This window comes from Scardinius erythrophthalmus, assembly GCF_964197995.2.
Source record: "Scardinius erythrophthalmus genome assembly, chromosome: 18".
Classification (NCBI taxonomy): Eukaryota; Metazoa; Chordata; class Actinopteri; order Cypriniformes; family Leuciscidae; genus Scardinius; species Scardinius erythrophthalmus.
The window spans coordinates 13,480,488-13,505,250 of record NC_138238.1 but is presented as its reverse complement, the minus strand read 5'-3'; the positions used below and the strand labels follow the sequence as shown (position 1 = coordinate 13,505,250).

Below are 24,763 nucleotides of genomic sequence, written 5' to 3'. Positions count from 1 at the left end.
GCCCACTGCAATAATGCTAAGCTGTTATTGATAGGTCATGGTGCTTCATTACCAGTCATTATAAAGTCTCAATGGGGAGCTGTTGTAGTCATTACTTGGCATACAGTCTCATTCTTTGTGCATCATTGATGCTTGTCGCTCACTTTCGAGGCAACATAGTGGAATGTTTTGTATTTAGGTGGGGGTGGGGGGGGGGTGATATAGTGTATAGTACATAGTCTACAGTATTAAGTTCTGGATCCAGCTGTACATTTCCTGTGTTTACAGTCAATGAGCGACCAAGGCCTCGACAAATCCCTTTTGGAGCGTCTCAGGAGATCCGAGAACTCCCTTTGCTACCACCGACCTCGTTATAAAATAGACAGCTGTTTCAGTCCCATTTTCAAAACAAAAAATGGAAATTTGATATTTAATAACATATTAAAAACTTGTGCACTTTCAAAGCTTTAGGTCTTTTGGACCTAAGCTGCGTATTGGTAATTGTGACAGCTGTCAAATAGGGCGCAATGCATCACTAATTTGAAAGTCGTTTAAACAGAAGTTTTGTTACCGACTAGTCTAAAAGTAAGAAACCCTCTAAAGACTTGTGTGTATATATGATCCATTTGAGCACTTAATCTATGAATCAAACAGACAAATCACGTAATAAATGCCGCTAAATGCCGCACACGCAAATAAAGCTCATTCTAATTCTGATTCTAAAGCTTTTGGAATTTAAGTGAATATGCAATGGGCATTTGCCTGCTTCAGCTATCACACCTACGAAAGTAAACGGCAGGTGCAAGTTCATAGCCGACTGCTGCCCATACAGACAAAACACAACTTAAATGCCTAGGCCTGGCCTTCTCTCCTCTCCCACTGTCGTCACTCCTCCTCTTATCCTTCAGAGCTGGGACTCCAGACTGGTGCAGCACGCAGTGAAGTTCATTAACACTCGCGCCATCGGCCTCTCTCTGTTTTCACGGCTTGTGCCCTGATTCTTCACAGTAACATTAAAATGACAGTAATTTGAACGATTCAATCTTGTGTATTTTTTTCTGTGTAATAGACTATTGTTTTCAGTGTCGACTAGTAGCAGCTGTCCAACAGACTTCACTAGTGAACCTTGTGTCTATTTAGTTTTTCCATTTTCTCAGGCACATTGGACCTTGGGAAGTTTTCTCTGAAGGGATTTTGAATGTTCTTTCTTTTGTTTTGATTAATTGAATCTGGCTTTAGTGTAGTCTTGTATGTAGAGTAGCTCTGACCTGATTAGTTCCGTTGTAACTGCGTAACACTTTATTTACTGAATGTTTAGGTATGATAAATGCCTTCAATCAATAAATAACTCTCCAGACCCCAGTGTGCGGTTTTGTCTCGCCTCATAAATGCCTTCTCTAATGAGTGGAGAGAAATTTCTCATTAACAGACTGAAGGTTGAGCCTGCTTAATTTAACAGCTTTACTGTTGGTTACCGTGGTAATTACAGCCCCGCTTCACTTTGATCTCGCCAGACAATGTTTCCCAGATTCTCCAACTCATCAGAGAAACAGCTGCTATATCAGAGAGACCTTCTCTATGGCAGGGAAATGAGAGACAGCTCCTCCATCACATGACACACGCTCTGAAGTCTAGATTTACAACTGGTGCCTTTGTTGAACACAATGTGCATGATTCCTGCGAGATTTCAGAGGGACAGAGGGTAAAACTGCATGCCGAAGCTTAAAGAGATACTTCACCTGAAATAAAAATTGCCATCATTTACTCACCAGATTGTTCATGCTGCTTTTATACAATGTAGGTTAATGTTGACAAGGGGCTGTCAAGCGGCAGAAATTATATCTCATAGCTCATATTGGTTGTGTACTATATTCTACTTTGTGTGGTTGTGTAAAAGGCTACTTTTATGATGCTTTTGGTACTTTCTTATATTTGGAAAAGAGTAATGTGAAGAAAGTAAGTCATATAAGGAACGTTATGAGTAAATAGTGACTGAATTTTCATTTTTATGTGATCTATCCCTTTAACCCTGAGAGCAGAGAGTGAGAATACACTTGTCTGTGGACATAAAAGAAATGTTGGCCACTGATCGCATGCAAACACAACCGTGTTTATGTGCAAACAGACTTTCTTTTTGGTTCTACCCTATCTAGATAACCGTTGCTCGTCTTATAACTTCTTTAAAGCTACCCGAGTTCACTCTTAACTCCCTGGGGTCTCCAGACCTGAACAAGTACTGAGGCAGGAGTATCTGCATAAGCTTTGATGCTCAGTTTCATATTCTCTAACATTAAAAATGTGCATATTATAACAGGTTTCTTTTCCCTGGCCTCTCTGTTCTGATATTATACACAGAGTTGAAGACAGAGATCTTTAACCACACCCTCCATCACTCAGGAAAACTTGATGCAGGTCTTTGTCTTTCTGTCTATGGTCCTGTGAAGTTGGTAGGAGTGAGTTAGCCTAAGGCCCATTCGCACCTAGAAAGATAACTATAATAATAAAAATAACTATAAAGTTTTAATAATCGTTCTTATTCTGTGAGAATAGTAAAGTCCACACCATAGCTATAATGATAACGACAGAGGAATGATATCGTTTTTTTTTTTTTTCTCAGTTGATAAACAAACATCGATTGACAGCCAATCTGAATCTAGACGACTTTAAAGAGCTTGAGCATTTGCTGTGCTCTTAGAATAAACAATCTTATCGTCAGTTGGTGTGGATGCTAATATAGTTATTATATAGTTATCTTTATAGTTATTGTTCTTTGTGGGCAACTGATAAAATAATAAATGTAGGGCTGGCTTTTTTTTTTTTTTCTGTCCAAAAATAAAAATTGTCATAATTTACTCACCCTGAAGTTGTTCCAAACCTGTATGAATTTCTTTCTTCTGTTGAACACAAAAGAAGATATTTTGAAGAATGTCGGTAACCAAACAGTTGATGGGCCCCGTTGACTTCCATAGTATTTTTTTCCATAATATAGAAGTCAATGGGGCCCATAAACTGTTTGAACATTCTTCAAAATATCTTCTTTTGTGTTCAGCAGAAGAAAGAAATTCATACAGGTTTGGAACAACTTCAAGGTGAGTAAAATGATGACAGAATTTTTATTTTTGGGTGAAGTATCCCATTAGCAAGCATTAGTACCATTTATACTATGCAACCCTATACTGAAAGGCAAAAAGAGAGAAGTGTAGGAAAATTTGGAAATGAGAGCATGATGAAATGATGAATGATGATGAAACAAGGAAAAGATGTTATGGAAGTTGGTTGAAGGTGGAGTGTGAGGGTTTATGCAGTCTTTTCTACTGTGTGACCTACTTAAGGAATACAAATGTCACACCAAACAGCAAAAGGTCGTTTAAAGGTTTTTTAAGGTGACTCACGTAGACTTAGCCTCTGGCCACAGTCTTTCACACTTTTCATTATGGTTTCTTGGCCTTCCTCATACACCCCCTGATCATTTCATCTGGGTGAATGCTATTATCGAAAACAAATCCTGTGCTATCTGTCTTCTCACGTCTTTATTCTAGAATCTAAAATTGAGCTAAAATTACCCATCTAAATTCGAAATTGTAGCACTTGGCTCCCTCCTACTGTGAACATTCATGCAACATCAACCCAATTGCTGAGAATCTTTTTGGCTGTCGCAGTCACTTCATATCCAACACTTCACCGTGGAGGTGACACACACTAAGTTGCCCTTGGCGACTGCATTCCGTGGGTCAAAGTTCAATACCTTGATTTACAGCATCCTGTCTGGTCGGCTCTGCGGAAATGAGGCTCCTCACCACAGCGTCTTCAAGAAAAAAAAACATCACTGCCAAGAGAAATTGACACACGGTTATCTTTTGGCTCCTGCAAACCATACATTCCTGTAGAATCCAGATATGATTACTGCTAATATTATTTATTGAAAAATATGGCTTAAGTATGATTTGGATAGCAAATATAAAATCATGTAACAAATGTTTCATAATTGTTTACAATTTTTTTGCTTATTTAATGTAACATTGTTTTTCTATACAATTTTCAAGCTCCGAAAATAACAACAAAAAGTGACATAAAATGGTTTAATTTGCAGTTGTCTACAGTAGTATTCAGAAGGTTTGACATCAGTCAAGTCAAACATCACTGGTCTTCTTTGATATCAAACCTGGTGTGATGCATCTTGACACTATATTTAGATGCACACAGAAGCGATTGAGTTTGGCAAGCTACTATGATTTTCACTGAATAACAAATTTCATTCTATTCCTCAAAAAAGTTTCAGAAACGTTGGATCACACTGCATTAATCATACTATCCAATACTTTTGTGTTGTTTTTCGAGAGTCCTCATTCCCATTCACTTCCATCATTTAAAAAAGAACAGCCAGGATATTCTATAAAATGTATTTGTTTTCAGCAGCATTTATGGGTGAGACTCCTTTATTTATCCAGTGATTTACATTGAAATGGTTCAGTCATTGAGAATATTTTGGTTCTGTATTCTTTCGTCTTTCTGATTCGGGATGCTTTCCTTATTGATTAGTCCACATCTGCGTGTACAGGCAAGCCTGTAGTTTTGAAATTGGAATAGATTTTTTCCCTTCCCCATTGATTGGCTTAGGTGACAGCTAATTACTCAAGAGTGTGTTTGTGCGTGTGTTATGCACAGTTGATATTATTTCATGTGGTTCTTTTGTTAGGGCGCTCTAGTTGACTGACATGTTTTAACATCTGTTGTATTGTTCCTGCAGAGCACAGTCTTTTTGCAGGCGCATGTACGTAGCATGTTACGGTGTACTGGCATGTTTGTGTTTTCATTTCCTCTGGTTAATATTTTGTTGCTGTGGCTGTCACAAGATAAGATACTGCAGGTGTGTTTGTGTGTGTGTGACGTTCCTGCAAAAACTGTGTGTCCATAAGTCTGCTGTGGAGAAGCAGTCTCTTTCAAACAAGGTATTAAAAAACAGATTGGCAAACAGTGGTGTTTTCTATGAAAATGTCTCGTCTTCTGAGAAAGACAACTGACCTTTCACTCAAACACACGCACACGCACTTGTACTCGTACACATCCAAACAACAATGCTATAAGATAATCTAACCTCTTCACATGCATTTAAGGATAATGCCACAGATACATTAGCCTCAGAAAGCATTTGGACAGTATTTATTCAGTATTTCTAAACTACTTTCTAAATGAATTTTATTGATCTTATTTTGAATAATTCATCCATGCATATATTAAAAATTTTGTGCGCATTTTTTGAGCTTTTATTTTTTTAATCAAACTTTCTCTCTGGACTTCTCCAATCATTTAGTTTGCTTAAACTCCACTTCACTCCAATGTACGTCACAATAAGGAAGGAAATATGTATTGCTGCTGAGTTTAAACGTGTACATTTCATCACAGTAGATGCAAAAATTAACGTAGTGGCATTTGGAATTTAACTTTTAACCAACTGGTGTCAAGCTTATAAGTCTATGACTTAAGTGTCCAAATACATTTTAGGGCCACTTTTTGGGCCAGTCAAAAGTATTGACCCAACTGACAAAAAAAAAAAAAAAAAAAATTATGCCTACATATAAATTTTTTTAAACTACATAATTCTCATACTTCCATTTTGTGTTATTTTATAGTTTTGAAGACTTTACTATTCTAAAGTGTGGAAAATTGTAATAAATAAAGAATGCGCAAGTGTGTCCAAACCTTCAACTGGTCGTGTACTTAAATTAAGGAAAGCTTAAAAAACTAAATTATCAGATAATGCTTTCTCTGTGTAAATTTGTGAAATAATAACACTCTTTTTGTTTTCATATCAAACAGATCAGTGGAGCCTCTCTTTGAGCTGGGATATTATCGTTAAATTCTCTGAAGAAACTTGGCTTACAATGTTTAGCATGTGCAGTTTATTGTCTCTTCATCTTTTTCCTATTTTGTTTATTTTCACACGTGTTAACGACTTCACAGCTTGCCCAGAACAACAGGGGAATTAGCCAACACAGGCTTGATTAAACAAGCGAAAATATGGTACGACAGACCTGGGTTGTGTTTAGAGATCGGGAAGTTTTTAGAGGCGTAGAGATATGACAGATGTGCTGTGCATGTAAGTGTGTGTATCTGTGGCAGTCAGAGCTCATGGCCGCTGGATATGGATGTTCTAGCCAGAACGACCGTGTGTGTCCACCTCTCTTATCTCCTGCAGATCCCTTCCTTTCATCTCTTTTCAGACCTACAGGGTGCTGGACAAACCCCCTCCCTAAAATATAGTCCCCCTCAACACTCACACACGCACATCAAGGCTGCTATCTCACTGCCACAGATGAGGACCTTCATGTACAGGCCAAATGACATCCCCCCTCCCGATCCTCGTCCCACTACCACACGCACATTAGGGTTGGTTCCCATCTCACCTGGCTCATTCCAGGGTCCCCTCCTCCTCGGTTAGCCGTCTTTCCCTCCCTTATCCTTCCCCTCCTGTTGTTTTTCTGCCTTTGCCTCGACTCTAATCAGAGCCTGTGTGACATCTGGAATGTCCTCTGGTTTTGATCGAGATAGTCAGGGAAGGGAGGGGGGGGGACGCAGGCGGACACATCTAAACACTGTAATTTAAAGAATCTATTGTGTTAATTACACAGCAGAGGTTCAGTTCTGTTCTCTGTATTTGTTTTTTTTTTGTTCAGGATCTTCAGTGACAGTGTGGCAGACATGAAAACCCAAGAGCACCGTTCCAGCCCTCTGAAATCACACACACAGAGTGAGTATAGAGATAATAATATGCAGTCTTATGAAGCACATCTTTTAGGGTCAAATGATAATACTGTTGCAGTTGTAGTCACGAAAATGTTGTCTGCTTTTGAAGTATATAGATTAAACAATTAAAAAGTAATCTGCTGATTAATGTACATCATACATTTTCCCATTCAGCTCACTGTATCCATTAAAAGAAAGAATGCTTTCTGTGTGAACGTCCTTTAATCCTGACACTTATTTTCTAATTGTTCTCTGATGAATCTGACCACAAAGAACCATCATTAATAATAACTCTGTAACTGATCACAAAATTGGTTAAAAGCCCCTTTTTATGTTTGTGCATAAATGCTACTGAATTTAGATCAATGTGAAATGTCTTCAGTTGGAAAAATAAATTCACTTCAAAAAGTAATTTACGTGTACTCATGTACCTGTCTATCCCTAGAAGTCATAAAGAATTATACTACAAAATTAGGCAATTTTGTAATGTTAGCCCATCAGGTAAGTCCCCATGACCTATTGGCCAACATCTGGCCTGCATTCCTTTACGCATTGGTGAGGTGTAAACACACACGTATGCACACTGAATTAGTTCTCACAAACACATTCTGGTTTTTACAACAACAAAAAACAGACCTACACTGTTAGAAAAATCTGTAGAAATTACAGTATTACTGGCAGCTACTTGCCAGTAACTTACTGTAGATTTAAATTTATGTTATTTACTGGCAACAATTTGTTCAAAATTAAATGAACATTAAACATTAACAAGTCTTTATCTTTACAGAATAAAACTAAAATAACATCCTCATACAAAGCATTCTGGGAACCAAAATCTGAAGGAAAAAAACAGAAAAAGGTTGATGAAGATTTCTGGTTCCCAGAATGCTTTATTAGATTGTTATTTTATAATTTTATTCTTTAAAGACAAAGACTTGTTAATGTTTAATGTTCATTTAACTTTGAACAAACTGTTGCCTGTAAATAACATAAATTTAAATCTACAGTAAGTTACTGGCAAACAGCTGCAAAACTACAGCAAATTTTTTACAGTGTACACACAGATATATGTGGTGGCCGGAGCGTAACCTTTCTACTAACATAAACACCAGATCTCACCTTTTCAACTCTTCACCTTTCATTCTGCTATTTGGTCCGTGATGCTCTTCGTTTTCTTCATGAACATTACTGTGTCTAAAAATAAGTCCCCTTTTCTTTCACCTAAAATAGAGTACTCTCCACTCCTTCTGCTGTTCTCATCTTCCCCTTTTAGGCCTGGTGAAAGCCAGCTCTGTATGATGTTTCTTTTTTTAACCTAATTAATTCTATAGTTGCCTAAATGGAATTAGGAATGACCCTGCTTTGCACATACAGACTTCTGAAAAGACGTGGAAACATCCTTTCAATTTTTTCCATCTTCTTTAGAAATCTGATGATCTGATGCATTTAAACTGATAAATGCATATTTTAAATGCACTGTAAGCCACTTTGGATAAATGTGTCTGCCAAATGAAGAAATGTAAATGTACTTTTTTTTTTTTCATCTCTGCTGAGCTTTTTCATATATTTCCTATTAGTTATTTTTCATGTCAGCCGTTATATTAGACAGAAGTCCGCAAGGTTCACAGTCATGATGTGTTTTGAATATAGTTTAACGGTTATTCCTGTTCATGTATTAAAGCTTCCTCTGCTGGGCCATTTTAATGCTTTAAAGTAAGATAATTTCTTCTGCGTTGTGTGTGTGTGTGTGTGTGTGTGTGTGTGTGTGTGTGTGTGTGTGTGTGTGTGTGTGTGTGTGTGTGTGTGTGTGTGTGTGTGTATGTGTGTGTGTCAGCGTGAATTAGAAAGCATGAGAAGTTTTAAGACTTAGTGAACTGCAGCATGAACAAGAGCAATACGCTGAGCTTGAATCAAACCCTTTGCCCCAGGGCGAATTGGTGTATGTGTGTAAGAAACAATGTAAAAGAAGAACAGGGTTAGACCCTTTTTTTTATTCGCTTTAGTTCTGTACATCTTATTTCTTAAATGACAAAGTTGAAGGTGTTATCTTATCTTGTTTTGACAGGTGATGCACGACCCCACTCCCAAATTAAGGGTCTCCAGTTTCGCAGCATTGCACCCAAAGCCCCAGCAGTGGTTCCATCATCTGCAGTTCTGTCCTGCCAACCTCCCTCAGCCCTTCCAGAAGCATCCACGGCTGTCAGCCCTAAATCCATCCTGGTCCCTGCCCAGAACTATGCACTCATGCAGGTGGCTGGACAAGAGGGAACCTTCTCATTGGTGGCCTTACCTCAGACACAACAGCAACAGCCAATCCAGAAGAACCTTAAGCTGCCTATTCCTAGATACCAACCGGTGAGAAGCAAGAGCGCTTCAGAAAAAGGAAGTAGCAAGTTGCCGAGTCCAGCCAAGGTTTCTACAACCACACAAGCTCAATCATCTGCTGTGAAATCAGAACAGAGTTCAGACCCAGTATCTGAGCAGCTTATAATAGACACTCCTACTTCGTCTGAAATCAACATTGCACCATTGTTCCCAGGTGCACAGACGGATCGAAAAATGGAACAAAAGAGCGATACCCGTCCACTCAAAAACCAGCACTACCCTTCTGGAACCTCCCTTGTTGCCCCTGTCAAGAAAATCTCACCAGTTAAAACCCAAATAGAGGGTCCAGCCTCGACTGGCAGTGCCATCACAGTTCTCTCTCCCACTATCTTTAGCAAAGCTGTTCAGATCATTCCATCTCCACCCAAGGGCAAGCTGCCCATCCTGCCCTATGCCAAGGTGAAGAACTCCCTCCTGGTACCAACCAGCCTTGCCAGCACCCCATTCTCAGACAAGCAGACTGTGAGTGGAGCCAAAAGCAGCCTGAAAAGCCCTCCAGACAACAACATCAAGTCCGTAGACAGCCAAGTTAAAAGTGAAACCCTGAGCCAAGACCACAACAACACCCAATTCAAGAAAACTCCAGGCAAGAAACGTGGGAGGAAGAGGAAAACCATGGAGGATATTCTGGCCTTTGAGGCCCGAAAGAAGAGATCCTTGTCATTTTTCAGTAGAAGGGTACCCGAGAAACCTCCAGTTGGTGTTCCAAATTCTGCCTCTCAAGAGAAGTTGCTGGACATATCCAAAAAGTATCGTAGTATACGTCCCAAGCCGGTACTGGTAATGGAAACCGCTATTCCACAACTTGTACCACTTCCTCCTTTGTCAACACCAGACAACCCTGATCAGGAGCTATTATTAGGACAGCAGATATCAGGAAAAATATTGAGTGCTCCCCAGTCTTCACAAGCTACTGATCAGCAGCCTATGGCAGATTGTAAAGGTGGTGGAGGTGTGTTTTACACAAGTCGTCCACTGTACCGATGTCCTACCTGCAGCAGGTGTTTCCAGTTCAAGCATCACTTGCAGAGCCACATGAACAGCCACAGTAACCTGCGGCCCTATGTCTGCCCGGTATGCAGGAAGGCCTATGCTCACTCGGGCAGTCTTAGCACTCATATGAAACTGCACCATGCGGAAAGCAGGCCCCGGAAGAGCCTTTGCTGTGAATTCTGCGATAAGTCATTTGGCTATGTGGGTGTCTACTTCAGCCATTTGAGAGAGGTGCACCGGGTAATACTCACCGTTGAGCCATCCATCAGTCAACATGAAGAAAACATGTCTGTAGAAGAGTAAGTAACAAACATTGACTCTTGAGCGTTGACTCTTGCTAAAGCCTTCTTGTTCTTGACATAGATATTCCTTATATATCTTGCAGGTCTTCAGATGCTGATGAACAGGCCTCAGAACAGCGTGTTGACCCAGTCGAGCTACAAATTAAGTGTGGGCGCTGCCAGGCCATCACACCTACCTTTGCTGACATGAAGCTGCATTTGTTGTACGTGCACGGAGAGGAGGTCCAGGTCCGACCGAGGGATGGGGCCATGCGCGGGGGCCGTGAAGCAGAGGATGAGCTGGTCAAACATGCAGCACATTACTGGAGGCAACTCAATGAGAAACGCAACCTAGTGCACTGCGGCACCTGCAATGAGGAGTTCTTCTCTTTTTCCAAGTTCAAATGCCACCTCCATTCTCACCATCAAGGAGCAAGAGAGAGTCGAGAAGAAGAGGAGGAGGAGGAAGAAGAGGAAATGTTAGGTAAGGAGGGCCATGTATTAAGGGGCCTCAATAAAGGTATATCCCTGAGGGTGGGATCTCAATTTAACTGCATCCTTTGCAGTAAGGTGTTTAATAAGAGACCAGAAGTTATTGAGCATTGGAGGGCACAGCACAACTGTGAAAATCCCACCCTTCTTTGGGATGTCCTGGACTTCAAAGGGGAGAACAAGCCTACTGATGGGCCAAATTAACTACAAATGGGTAATTTATTATTTGCTTCATGTGTCGATTGTGTGGTTTATTCAGAAAAAAATCCACTAATAGACTTTAATGTTGTTGTTGATGTTTTGTTTTGCACTGTTTTTAAAATCACAAATGTTGTTTTGTAATGCTTGAATTTTGTAATGTTTATTTGTTTTATTTTTGGTCTTTTTTCTTTAACGTTTTAATGTTTCATGCATAGACGCATTATAAAATAATCCATAACATTCAAATCACAAACCTCAAATTCTATCAAAAACATTACCATGGCCTAGCTGTAGATGTAATTAAACTGCTAGCAAATGAAAGACCCAAGGATGATAATCATAATTTTTAAGGTTTGTGGAGACATTGTGTGCTAATAACTCCTTCAGCTAAAGTGAATCAGGTGAAACAGACTAACAAAGGCTCATCAAAAACACATTGGCACTCAGACAAATTGAAAATTTGCAGTAGACTGAATACAAATGGGTCATGATTAGCATGCTTGAAAAAACATGTCAAAGAACATTCAAAGTAATACGAATTATCAGTGACATTCCACAAACACATAACCATAATCACACAGTTTCAGTCCTCATTCCACCACTAAAATAAATACTGCCGGAAAACCTCTGCTGACAGTTTCTTTTCAGTCTACGACAAACAAGTCCACTAATAAATATTTAAAATATCCCTGAGAATGTAAAACTCAATTTGGCCAATCTTCAACTGCTAGGTTTAGTATGAATGTGTGTGTGTCAGAAATATTCTGTGTTGTATTTTTGGATGGAAATGTTATATATTTAAAAGAATTCTCCATGGTGAAATGTGTGGTGCTTAATTTATATTATCAGTCTAACATATTTGTTTTTCCGTTCAAAAAAAATATTTCAGGGTAAAGGAATGTTAAAAACCCTCTCAATTGTTATATATGTATACTTGTATAGATAGATTACAAAAATATATATAAAAATACTATATACAAGCTGTATATTGAAAATATATATTTACATAAAGACTTCCCCTCCTGTTTTCTCCTAAAAAAAATAATTAATAATTAAATATTTATTTGTTAAAATGTCTTAAAGGGTTATTTCACCCAAAAATGAAATTTCTGTCATTAATTACAAACCCATATATCGCTCCAAACCTGTAAAACCTTTGCTCATCTTCTGAACACAAATAAAATCCGAGAGCTTTCTGACGCCCAGATAGACTGCAACGTTATCACCAATTTCAAGGCCCAGAAAGGTCGTAAAGACATCGTTAAAATAGTCCATGTGACTACAGTGGTTTAACCTTAATGTTATGAAGCGACGAGAATACTTTTTGTGCGAAAAACCACGAAAATAACGACTTTATTCAACAATTTCTTCTCTTATGTGTCAGTCTCCGACGCTGTTCACATGACCTCCCCGATGCAGGAGCCGGCCAATACTGAGCCAGCGTTCTGACGTAGAACCCGGAAGCACTGCGCTGTGTTTACAACGTGAAAAGCATCAGAGACTGACTGGGCAGAGAAGAAATTGTTAAATAAAGTCACTATTTTAGATTTTTTGTGCACAAAAAGTATTCTCGTCACTTCATAACATTAAGGTTGAACCACTGTAGTCACATGGACTATTTTAACAATGTCTTGACAACCTTTCTGGGCCTTGAAATTGGTGATAACATTACAGTCTACGTGGGGGTCAGAAAGCTCTCGGATTTCATCAAAAAGATCTTAATTTGTGTTCTGAAGATGAACGAAGGTCTTGCAGGTTTGGAACGACATGAGGATGAGTAATTAATGACAGAAATGTAATTTTGTGGTGAACTAACCCTTTAAACATTTTTTAAAAAAACCTGCAGCTTCACCTAGGCTACACTACCAGTCAAATGTTTGAGCAGACTTGACAAGAGTTCTCAATGTTTTAAAATACACTTTATAAACGGTATGTAAAGGTCACTTAGGTGTGAAATTTTTTTTTTTTTTTTTTTTTTTTTTTTTTTTACAAAACTAAACTCTTAATTAAAATGCAAAGAAATGGATGATGCGGCCTATTAGTAAAGAATAAGCAGCTAACAAGTGTCCAGCAGACATGGCATCTCCTTCAGAACTGTTTAAAAAGCATCCCAGGTGGATACTTCATGAAGTTTGTGGAGAGAATGAGTGCAGAGCTGGAATCTAGGCAAAGATTGGCTACTTAAAAGCTAAAATACACTGCACGATTTTTACCCTGATTTGCAGTCTGGAGTCGTCGACTCAAGTTGCTGAATGCGATGGGCAAGATGGAGATTTTGGGCAGTCAGAGTTGACAAATTTAACAGAAAACCACATATTGTATAATGCGCACAGACTCAAATTCTATTACATATTTTGAGTCGATTTTAAAAAAGTTTGTTGTGTTCGTAACAACTTGAAAATCTGGTAGTGTGTATAGTATATGATGCCCAATTATTGTCTGTAACCATTTACAAGTGTATAGTCAGCAAATATATGATGCCTAGTTTTTTTAAATCTGTAGTGTATTCCAGCCTTAACATAATTCTATTTGTTATTTCATAGTTGAATTCTATTATTAGAATATGGACTTCAGAAATGATAAAGAATGAGTGAGTGTGTTCAAACCTTAGACTGGTGTACGTTCTGTAAACGGTTATCTTGAACGGGTGCTATGTAAAGTGAACGGATAAAGTTCACTAACATTACTTTCTTGGCAACAAAGCAAGCCGTAAATCCCAAAGCACCAGTTGAATTCATATTTTAGATAACCTAAAGTCAACAATTTTATCAGTCATCAAACAGACAACAGCTGCTTGTCTTGTTGAAATTACCTCTGAAATGTTTTCATTGTGGAACTTACTCTTAAGAGAAGGAAAAGAAATGTTTTGTTTAAAATGTGGTCTTACGTTTAAAGTGATTGATTGTTTTATGATGGGTAAAATACTTTTCAGGCTCTACGCCTGAATCAACACTTTCTTTGTGGTTCAAAGCCATTAATGACAAGTGTATGGTAGCTTTTCCAGTTCTGAAGATTTCCCTGCCACTGTGATAGTTAAACTTCTCTGTTTGTGGCTTAAACCAAGCTCTGAATAGCAAGAGAGAGCGTCGTCCCTGCATTATTGATTATTGGTGCCTAAATAAAAGTATCTAACTACAATAATATTCTGTGTGTTTTTTGTATGCCGCAACCTCCTTCAGAATCTCTCTAATGAACACATAAGCTGCTGCATCTTAAGGCTTACCTTATCCCATACAAAGACATTTACCGCAAGACTTCATTTGTAGGTTGCACAGAACAATGAGCAGTGTAAGGCAAGAATTAAATCAATTTCAGCTGGACACATGATGGATTCATATTAGTCTGTGTATTTTATGCAACAACCTATATTCACTGAGGAAGTGCTAATGCTTCTATAATGTCTGCTTGAATGTCTTACATCATTAGATTATCACTATATGTCATCATTAGATTGTAATATTAATAGACACATTTTGAACATATTTGAATCACAAATGCAACATCTGGTATTTTACAAGTATATCGCTTATGATTATGAATTAAGGTTTTTCCTATCACATTTTTATATTGTATTCCTCAGTGCTTCCTGAGCAGCTCAGCCTCTGATTTATAGCCTACATTAAATGATCATAACTTCTCCGTCCCAATAGTGCAGTCACTTCAGATGCAAGTAGTGAAGGAACGTCAACACCGATGCATATTCCTCTTTAATCTGTGTGGCACTCTTTCTCACTTCTACTTTCTCTCCCTTCGCTCCAGAAACATGATCACTCGCAGGAGATCAAAGCCCATCCTTCTAACAGGATTAGAGGATGGAGCTTTAGAAGGAGAGTGTCTGTTTTAAAGTAAATGAAGGATGTAGGGTTGTAGAAAAGAAAGGCAGAAAGGAGGTTGCAGGGAGAGAGAAAGGAAGTAGGAGGAGATGCAGAGACGAGATAGCGCTGGGGGGGGGAAACAGAAGAAACGGCAGAAGAAAATGGGAGAAATCATTTGCTGAGATGACCATGATGAGGAGGATGAGGATTAATTCTTCATGAACTATGATGAATGGATACTGATAAAAGAATGATAGCCAGTGACAGAGAAAGTTCTCACACCCCAAAAAAAGAAGCAGCCATTTTAATACAGCATTAACCTGCATGGAGATTAATGGGAGCAAGAAGCTGTATCGATCTTGTTTGGAGGAGGAGGAATAGAGAGATTATGTTGAGCTGAAGATGAATGAATAAAGTAATGGGTGTGTCTAAAGTAGATAACAATCACCTGCATTTACAGACCCGGAGTAAACACATGCACTGGAATGAGAAGTTAGATGACCAGCACTTTATGTGCATCTCACATGTTGTTCTTAAAGGGTTAGTTCACCCAAAAATGAAAATTCTGTCAGTAATTACTCACCCTCATGTTGTTCCAACCCCGGAAGACTTTCGTTCATCTTCGGAACACAAATTAAGATATTTTTGATGAAATCTGATCACTGGATCACTCCTCCATAGGCTTATGGACACTATAACTTGCTGGCCCAGAAAATCACACATAGTATCACACATAGTGAGCCTACGTGGTGACGTGAAACACAGACGCGCTACGCTTAAACACTACGTGAAAAGACTCGAGGCCCAGAGAGAAGAAAATGAAAAGTGGAATAAAGTCATTATTTTTGTTTGTTTTTGCGCACAAAAAGTATTCTCGTCGCTTTATAAACTTAAGATTGAGCCACTGGAGTCACTTGGACTATATTAACAATGCCTTTAACACATTTTCTGGGCCAGCAAGTTATAGTGTCCATAAGCCTATGGAGGAGTGATCCAGTGATCAGATTTCATCAAAAATATCTTAATTTGTGTTCCGAAGATGAACGAAAGTCTTACGGGGTTGGAACAACATGAGGGTGAGTAATTACTGACAGAATTTTCATTTTTGGGTGAACTAACCCTTTAATATGATCCATTCGATGTTATAGAGGATATTCAATAATAAAAATGTAGGATAAGACTTTAATTGATCCACAAGGAATTGACTGGAATGTAAAAAGCAAATTGGTAAAACATTATCTAAACATCTTAGAAACAACATACATTTATTTTTTGCAAAACTGCGTATTCGCCCATTGGCAAATAGGTTTTTCTTGTTTTATGTGTAAACCTGACTAAATATACATATAGTTTGGAGTCAGTATTTTTTTTTTATTAATAATTTTATTAAGGATGCATTAAATTGATCAAAAGTGACAGTAATGTTACAAAAGATTTAACATTTCAAACAAATCAAAAATAAATGTTAAGCATTTAACACGCAACTGTTTTCAACACTGATAATAATAAGAAATATTTCTTGAGCATATTAGAATGATCTCTGAAGGATCATGTGACACTGAAAGAGTAATGGCTTCCAAAAAGTCAGCTTTTCCATCTGGAATAAATTACATTTTATTAAAATAGAAAAGTTATTTAAACTGTAATAATGTTCTTGTTTTTACTGTATTCTTGAGCAAATAAACACAGCCCTGTTGAGCATATAAGAGACTTAATTTAAAAACATAAAAAAATCTTTCCGACCCCAACCGTTTTTATACATTTGCCAGTGGTGTAATATGGAGACACTTGTAAGTACGAAGCCCATGTCAGTGACATTGCTGCTTTTTGGTCTCTCTTGTGTGCTGTGTGGTCCAGATGGTACAGAATCAGTCTGTTCCACTGGGTCTCTAGTAGACCGCCCAGAGGGACAGTAGCCATCTGCCCAGGACATCTCACTACCCACACACAACTCTGATCTGGAACACACACATGACTACACACAGAAACAAAAGAGCCACTAAACTGCTCATCTAGAACATTTCCTGATTTCTTCAACAACGGTCAGAGTGTTGCCACCCCAACATAGTGGCCCAAACTCAAGGGCCAATAGGACCTTTTAGACTAGCAAGTAATGATGCAAATACATATTTGTTTGGTTCATTTTTAGGGGCCGTTTACACAACACCGTTTTCAATTACACATCAGAAAACTTTGTATGCGTTTTTGAAACCATACTGTTCTGAGCTGTCTCATTTCGAAGGCTGCATCCCTAGAGGTTGCATTTGTCAGCCACTACATCATTGAAGCTGTTTCGTTTCAGTAAACTGACCACTACATTCCAAAGTAATAAACTTTATTTGGAATAACGGTCAATTTTATAATGGTTGCAGTTCTGAAGTAAGACATCCTTTAAGATGTATGTTGCCGACAAATGCGACCTCCGGGAGCACACAACCTTTGAAATGAGACACATGCTGCGTCCGAAATGTAATACTTCCCTACTATATAGTATGCGAAAAACAGCAGGGTGAAAAGTAGGCGGATGACCTACTACTTCCGGGGAGATTCTGAAGTGTGCATTCGATGGACACTTTACTATCCCATGAGGCCACGGGAGACGATTTATGAATGGAAGTGAAGCGACGCAACTGACGCTGGTCACATGATAATGACAACATGACCTATGTAGTACGTCTGGATTACATTCATATTACACACACTCAAATTCAAATACCTACTCATTTAGCGCATTTTGTTACGCACCGACAGTGATTGTCTCCGTGTAAAGTACAAAAATGCAAATTTGTGAAAACAGTGATTTCATGCGCATTGCATTTTACATGTTCAATCTACGGGCGCGTATAGTTTTCTTTACAAAGTGGCATCGCCAACTACTGGTCTGGCATGCATAATACAGTTTTTTAATCATTTTTGAAGATCCGTGTGAAGTGAGAACGTGAGAACGCATAGGGAAAACTTCCATTTTTAGTACATCGTTGTCATCTAAACACACCCTTAGTTAGATATTTCCTTGTTGATTAAACACACTACTATTTTCATTCTCACCCAATCAGTGCTCAATCATTCACTGGAATAGATTAGTGATAATTGGCTCTCGGTTGTCAGTACGTTAGCATCCTAATGAGAGCAGTATTTACTAATCTAGGAAGGGGAGTGAGAAAGTACTCCAAGTTTGACTGCTTTTAATGAGACCCAGGTAGGCTAACTGGAGCAGTCTGGAGTAATTAGGAAAGGATGTAGAGCATTTTCTCTCACCCCGTCCCGCCCCCCACTATCTTCCAGTGTCTTCCCATAGGGAGGATCCTGACAGTGGAAAGCTAAGGGGGGGCTCTAGGGAATTAGGTCTGCCTGAGTGATAACCTACATTCACCCAATCCGACGTCTTTCTGCTCTCCGCTCGCAAATAAAACTAATGACATACCGCAGGCCTACAGACATGCATGAATATTATGTTGATGTTATGTGCATGTGAGCGCTACATTAACTAATGTTCAAAAACTGGCTACCTACACACGTTAAGACATCAATGCACAATGCATCATTTTCTTCTTCCATACGCATGCATACAAAATGCATGGAAGAACTTGGAATTGTTCACACACATAACCTTTGATGATGCTCCTCTGCTCCTTTGATGGCAATTACCTGCGGCATGCTCTGAAATTCTCTTAACCTTATCTGATAGGTTAATTAGCTAATGCATATTCGTCGCACTGGATGCTGGGAAAATGTCAGAAGCGATATGGATAAGTGCTGTATGTTTACCTAGCCGACATTACAGCTACAAGTATTTTTAAGACACTCCCCCTTTTTATACTCTTTCTTTCACGGTTCATCAATAGCCGCATTTAATAGTTTATCATTTATCACTACGGTCGTCCTTTCCTCTGTTTTCACTTTCACGCCCCTTTGCAGGACTAATGAGTTCTTGCAATTTGCAATTAAGAAAAGCATTTTATCATTATCACCTCCAGCTATATTCCATCTCTCCTTCTTTCCTCCCTCACATCCCCTTCCCCAGTGTGGCCTCTCGTTGTGATGATCCCCCTCGGGAAACCTGGATCCCACCTCAGCGGTCAGAATCAATTACATTCATATCTTTCTCTCCTTCTATCTCTCTCTCTCTCTCTTTCTCTCTCTCTGCTGTTTCCATGAGTCACATTTTGCAGGCACAGCATAGACTCCCCTGTCAGGTCCTGAGAAAATGCTCCTCCTTTCAGTGCGTTTAACAGGTTTAGAGGGGGCACTGGAGAGGTGATAAATTCACTCAGAGCGAGAGGAAAATGGAGAGAGGGGAAAGGTGTATGTATGGGCTGGGGAAGCAGATGACAGGTAGGAATAATAACCAGACAGATGAGGGAGGAAAAACAGGGACAGAGAAAGGAGAGAGTGTGCATGTAACAGTGAGAAGAAGTTTAGAAATCTATCTATCTATCTATCTATCTATCTATCTATCTATCTATCTATCTATCTATCTATCTATCTATCTATCTATCTATCTATCTATCTATCTATCTATCTATCTGTCTGTCTGTCTGTCTGTCTGTCTGTCTGTCATATAGATAGACAGATAGACAGATAGATAGATAGATAGATAGATAGATAGATAGATAGATAGATAGATAGATAGATAGATAGATAGATAGATAGATAGATAGATAGATAGATAGATAGATAGATAGATAGACAGATAGATAGATAGATAGATTTGTCTCAGCTTTAAGTTTGAAGGTTTTGTTAACAGGCTTTAAAGAGAGTTCACCCATATATGTTATATGTTGAATTTGCTCAGCGAGTTACTCTGGTGTCGAGTAATGATGCTCATTAAATATGCCCCTCGATCTGAGCTGCACCAATCACATCGGGTTATCTGATATAGGCGGGCCAGAGGCGAGCTAAACAGATGACGACAGCGCTGTGACGTCGAAGTCATTAGTAAACATTGCAAGATGGTTATGGATGAATACCAGTTGTTTGAAACGGCTTTGGCCGCTACAATGAACGAGTTAGACTTGGCTTTTTATCTAAAACAGGAACAGAAGATGCCGCTCGAATCGTTCCTTTGCAAGAAGGACGTTTTTGCTGTTTTGCCGACTGGATACGGTAAGAGTCTAATCTACCAGTTAGCTCTGCTGGTAGCTAAGCGTATGGGGCTTGTTGTGATTGGTCGTAGTGTTATCCAATTGTGTGCAATGAGATTTTCAAATGCACGCTTGGTGCCGCCCCTCGAGCTGGCCGATTTTCATTAGTCGACGCCAAATCTTTTAGATTTAGGTCTGGATTTCCAGGCTAGTTATATGTTGTTTCATCTCATATACATCTCATATATATTTCAGAAGAAAGCAACGACATGAGGATGATCGTTATTTGTGTGATCACTTTAAGGCCTGTATAATCGTAACACAATAACCTTCAAACTTTAAGCTGAAACTATTTTAAACTACATTTCCAGCTAGATTTTGTCAAGCCAACATGAGGTCTGTGTAGTTTGGTGCCTCATGGAGCTAAACCAAAGATATTTAGATCTGTATCCTTTAGTTACTTGCAATGTTGAAATATTTGGCATGCAGGTTTAAAAGATCTCTTGAGTAACCTCTCGTATTCATTTTCCTTTGGAGAGGGCTGTCTTGGTAACAGAGAAACCGTAAAATAAACATAAAAGAAAAATAAACAGGCAGAAATGGCACACAAACATTGGCAGGGTCAAACCAAACTGTGTAAATCTCTCATTCTTTCTCTTCTGTTCAACTACCTAAAACACTCCAAACGGTCATACAAAATTTCTCTCTGGCATGAAACACGCATTGTGGAGATTTCACATTACATTGCTGTTAGGTTTTTTGCATTCAGTCTCAAACAGGGCAAAATGCCAAGCACAATGAAACCCATCAGTCTCACTATGTTACCAGATTGTGGATATGAACATTAAATTCTTTACATATTATTTGTGCGAGGGCTCTGAACAGCACTGTCAATGCAATGCCTACCTCTCATATATCTCTATAATCAATACCATGTTATGCAGCCACTGGAGGGAGAAAGAGAGAGTGAAAATAAAAAAGAGAAAGAAAGAGAGAAACAGAGAGAGAGAGAGCAGTTCTGAGCTTTCCTGTATTAAACGGCTGAGTGAATTTACAAGCATTTTCAGCACGTTAATGCATTGGCTGTGCCTTTACCAGCTGACAGTTGAGTTCTGCATACAGCTCATTGACCTCACACATGTACCTGGGCCGCACGTGTCACTCGTCGCATCCGAGTTCTATTACGGGACTGGTAGAATCAATATATCAAACATCCTACTGAACGCAGTAACATATAGGGGCTCTGCTTCAAAACTGCACACTTTAATAATGTTTCTTCAAACATTTATCACTGAGATCTTGTGGTTTTCAATACTGCCGTGCCTCCAGGGCTCTGATATCTGAGGATTGATATTTTCTTCTAGGCTTTCCACCTGCTGTTCACTTGGACAATGGCAAGAAAAATCACACATCAATAATACTGACTCAACAGAGCACAGAAAGCCAAGAGCTCAAGCTTAGTACAGTTTACACCCTTTGCGCTGCTTTTAAAGGGCCAATTAGGAGAGGTTAAAACTGTGTGCCAGAACAGTGTGGCAATACGCTGTATAAAAGATTGAGGTAAGTACTGGCTCGCCACTTGCTCATAATCTCATATGTTCTGTTATAAAGGGGTTTATTTGGAGCAAGTAGCTCTAACTTATTAAGCATAAAAAAGAAATTCAAATGTATTTTGTATATATTTGCATTTACATTTTTATTATTATCAGCTGTGATATACATTATTGGAAATATTTTATTTACGCATTTATTAGTAATCCATTACACATTAGACATGAACATGAACATTTTAATCAGGATATACCAGAACAACTTCTAGAGCTTTGCTTGGACTCAGTGTGAGAGTATGTTGTCATGTGTGTTGGGGAATAAAACTTGCAGGATATGGCTTATTGTTCTGAGATAATGTGCGATGTAATGTTCTCCAGCTCTCTTGGACAGAGCACGGTCAACGAAAAAGTCCCATCGCCGCAGGCTACAAGGAGCGCCAAGAAACCGCACCTGCCAAAGACAGACTCCATCACGAGAGCCATATCAGGTTTTACTGCAGGGGTGTGTGTGTGTGTGTGTGTGTGTGTGTGTGTGTGTGTGTGTGTGTGTGCGTGCGTGCCTCCGAGGAAACAAAGCCTTTTAAACACCTTTTCGTCTGCACATCATCCAAAGGTACAAGCACAACCTCCGAGCAATGCCTTTAACTCTGGGAAAACATTACATACGCAACACACGTTCGGCTTCAGGACAATGGAGAATTGTCCTGAAAAAAAAAAAAAATGAAGGTATAAAGGACTAGCAGAAAGAAATGTAGAGGAAGAAACGTCAGTCGTGTAACATAAGTAACAAGCCACCCCCTAACAAGCCATATGCATAAATAACAAGTAAGCATAAGTAATGTATGCAAAAGTATGCATTAGCATTAATAACATATGCATAAGTAACAAACCACAAGCCACCCCCTACCTAACTCTTGGTATGCCATTTTCCCCCTGTGAGCTCTGCTATAGGCCTGGTTCAGCACTTTAAAGTCGGACAAAGAGTTCCATCTGATGTGGTAAAGTCCCCAAAAGTAAGTAAAGTTTATGTGGTAAAAAACAAACAAAAAAACGTTTGGAAACTTTATACAAACACATCATCATAACCAGTTGCTTTGCTCTTCACTAATTAGTCGATGCAGAACTTCGCAGTAATGTTGATACTCACAATTAAAGACATTAAATCCAGCTTTTTCATGGATTTTTCACACGATTCATTCATAGTCACACTTTCAGTGTGGTTGGCGTTGTTTTGTCACTAGTGTTCGTGGCACAAACTGTTAAAGTTTGTCTCGCGCTAATGAATTGTCTTTTGGCACTAGCACCCAAATGTCAATTGCCTTAAAGACTTAGTTCACCCCAAAATTACATCAATTACATGACTTTCATTTACGTTCGAAACACAAATGGAGAAATTTTAAATGAAATCGGAGAGATTTCTGTCCTTCCATTGACAGTCACGTAACTACCACAAGGTCATAAAGAGATCGTAAAACTAATTTATATGAATTAAGCAATTTAGTCTAGTGGTTTTCTCAGGAGACACAATCGCTTTATATGATGAACAGATTTAATTTGGGATTTTATTCACATATGAGTATCAATTACTGAACATAAACAGAATCTCAAATGTGCTGCGTAACATGAGAACAAACCTTGTTGATTCTTGAGGAAGCTCAAACCAGAGCCGTTGAAAACAAAAACGTTGTTTTCTGGCTCAAAGGTGCTACGTGACACATGAGAATGAACTTCATTGGTTCTCGCACGTCAACCGAACATCCTTGCGCTTCCCTTTCCCACAATTGCGTGCATTGAAGCCTAAATTCAATCTGTTCATCAAGCGATTGATTCTCTTCAGATAACGTGGACTAGGCCTAAACCGCTCAATTCATATGGATTAGTCTTACGATCTCTTTATGAACTTTTTGAGGCGTCAAAGTGGTAGTTGCATAGCCTATCTGTTAATGGAGACACAAAAAGTTCTCAGATTTCTTTCAAAGATCTTCATTAAGTCTTACGGGTTTGGAACGACATGAGGGTGAGTAATTAATGACAGAATTTTCATGTTTGGGTAAACCATTTAAAAACTTCAAAAAATGTTACAATACACTTGCGATTAATACATTTAATAAAGTGACAAACAATGAGCGTTCTTCTCTGTCTGATTCAGATTTCAACGGAAAGCGCTCTAGCAACCTATTGCTATGGTTACTTCTGCAGGAGAACAAGAATTCTATTGAAATGCTGAATAACTTAATATAACTGTGGGCACTAACAGGTTTAAAAAACACTGTTGAAACATTTTTATGCTTGTAAAAAACATCACAAACTTTTAATATCCCCTCAGTCTTTTGTTTTGACATATTTTGGGGAAGCCTTTATCACCCCCATAATTATGTGTATGAAAGAACACACATACACCATTTTAATTTAAAATCTTCAAGCCCACTTTTTTCTTTTCCTCCTCTTTCGCCATGAAATTCTTTTCTAATCTGTTTGTGTTCCAAACAAATATTTCATAGAACATCTTATTTTTGTGGTAACCAACAACAGCACACATCAAACCTGAGCTCATAGCTTTATCTGACAGGTTTGTGGCGTGTATGCGGGTAGCTTCTACAATGATTTTTAATGAGACCAGTGGAAAACAAGATAACAGAAACAGGGAGTCATCATGGTTGTATTAGTTCAGGAAACTCTGGGATATCAGCAACTCAGAACAGAATTATTTTTCGGCTCACAATTTTTTTTGCTATTCTTCAAATATCATAGAGTCATACAGTATGCACAGTAGGCCTACAGTATATCCCCTTTGATAAATTTGTGTCCTAATAATCATTTATTTAAGTGTTTTGTTTAGAGAGAGAGAGAGAGAGAGAGAGAGAGAGAGAGAGAGAGAGAGAGAGAGAGAGAGAGAGAGAGAGAGAGAGAGAGTGTGTGTGTGTGTGTGTGTGTTTATAGGGACATTCCATCAATTATTTTTATACTGTACAAATTGTATATTCTATCCACTAACCCTACCCCTAAACCTAAACCTAAACCACCACATGAAATATTCTACATTTTTATAATTTTATAATTTTTATATTTTCAAAAAACAAGACTTATTATGATTTATAAGCTGTTTACCTCACGGGAACCAAAAAATTTAACCACAAGGACAAGGATTTCAGATATCTTTGTGGGGACATTTTGTCCCTATAACGTAGAGTATACCTGAACCACACACATATATACTGTATATACTAAGAAATGTATAA

At 38.6% G+C, this 24,763-nt stretch overlaps 1 protein-coding gene across 2 annotated transcripts in view; it reads left to right on the top strand.

Annotated features, from left to right (window-relative positions):
• znf438 (zinc finger protein 438) overlaps positions 1–12,109 on the top strand; it is a 47,390-nt gene extending 35,281 nt beyond the window's left edge. For both annotated transcript variants that reach the window (XM_081393140.1, XM_081393141.1), the window contains 3 exons: positions 6,654–6,727; positions 8,789–10,400; positions 10,487–12,109. In XM_081393140.1, the coding sequence (XP_081249266.1) occupies positions 6,679–6,727; positions 8,789–10,400; positions 10,487–11,078 (2,253 nt within the window). In that variant the 5' untranslated portion in view covers positions 6,654–6,678 and the 3' untranslated portion in view covers positions 11,079–12,109. The remainder of the gene's footprint in view (positions 1–6,653; positions 6,728–8,788; positions 10,401–10,486) is intronic.
• Positions 12,110–24,763: the final 12,654 nt, after the last annotated feature.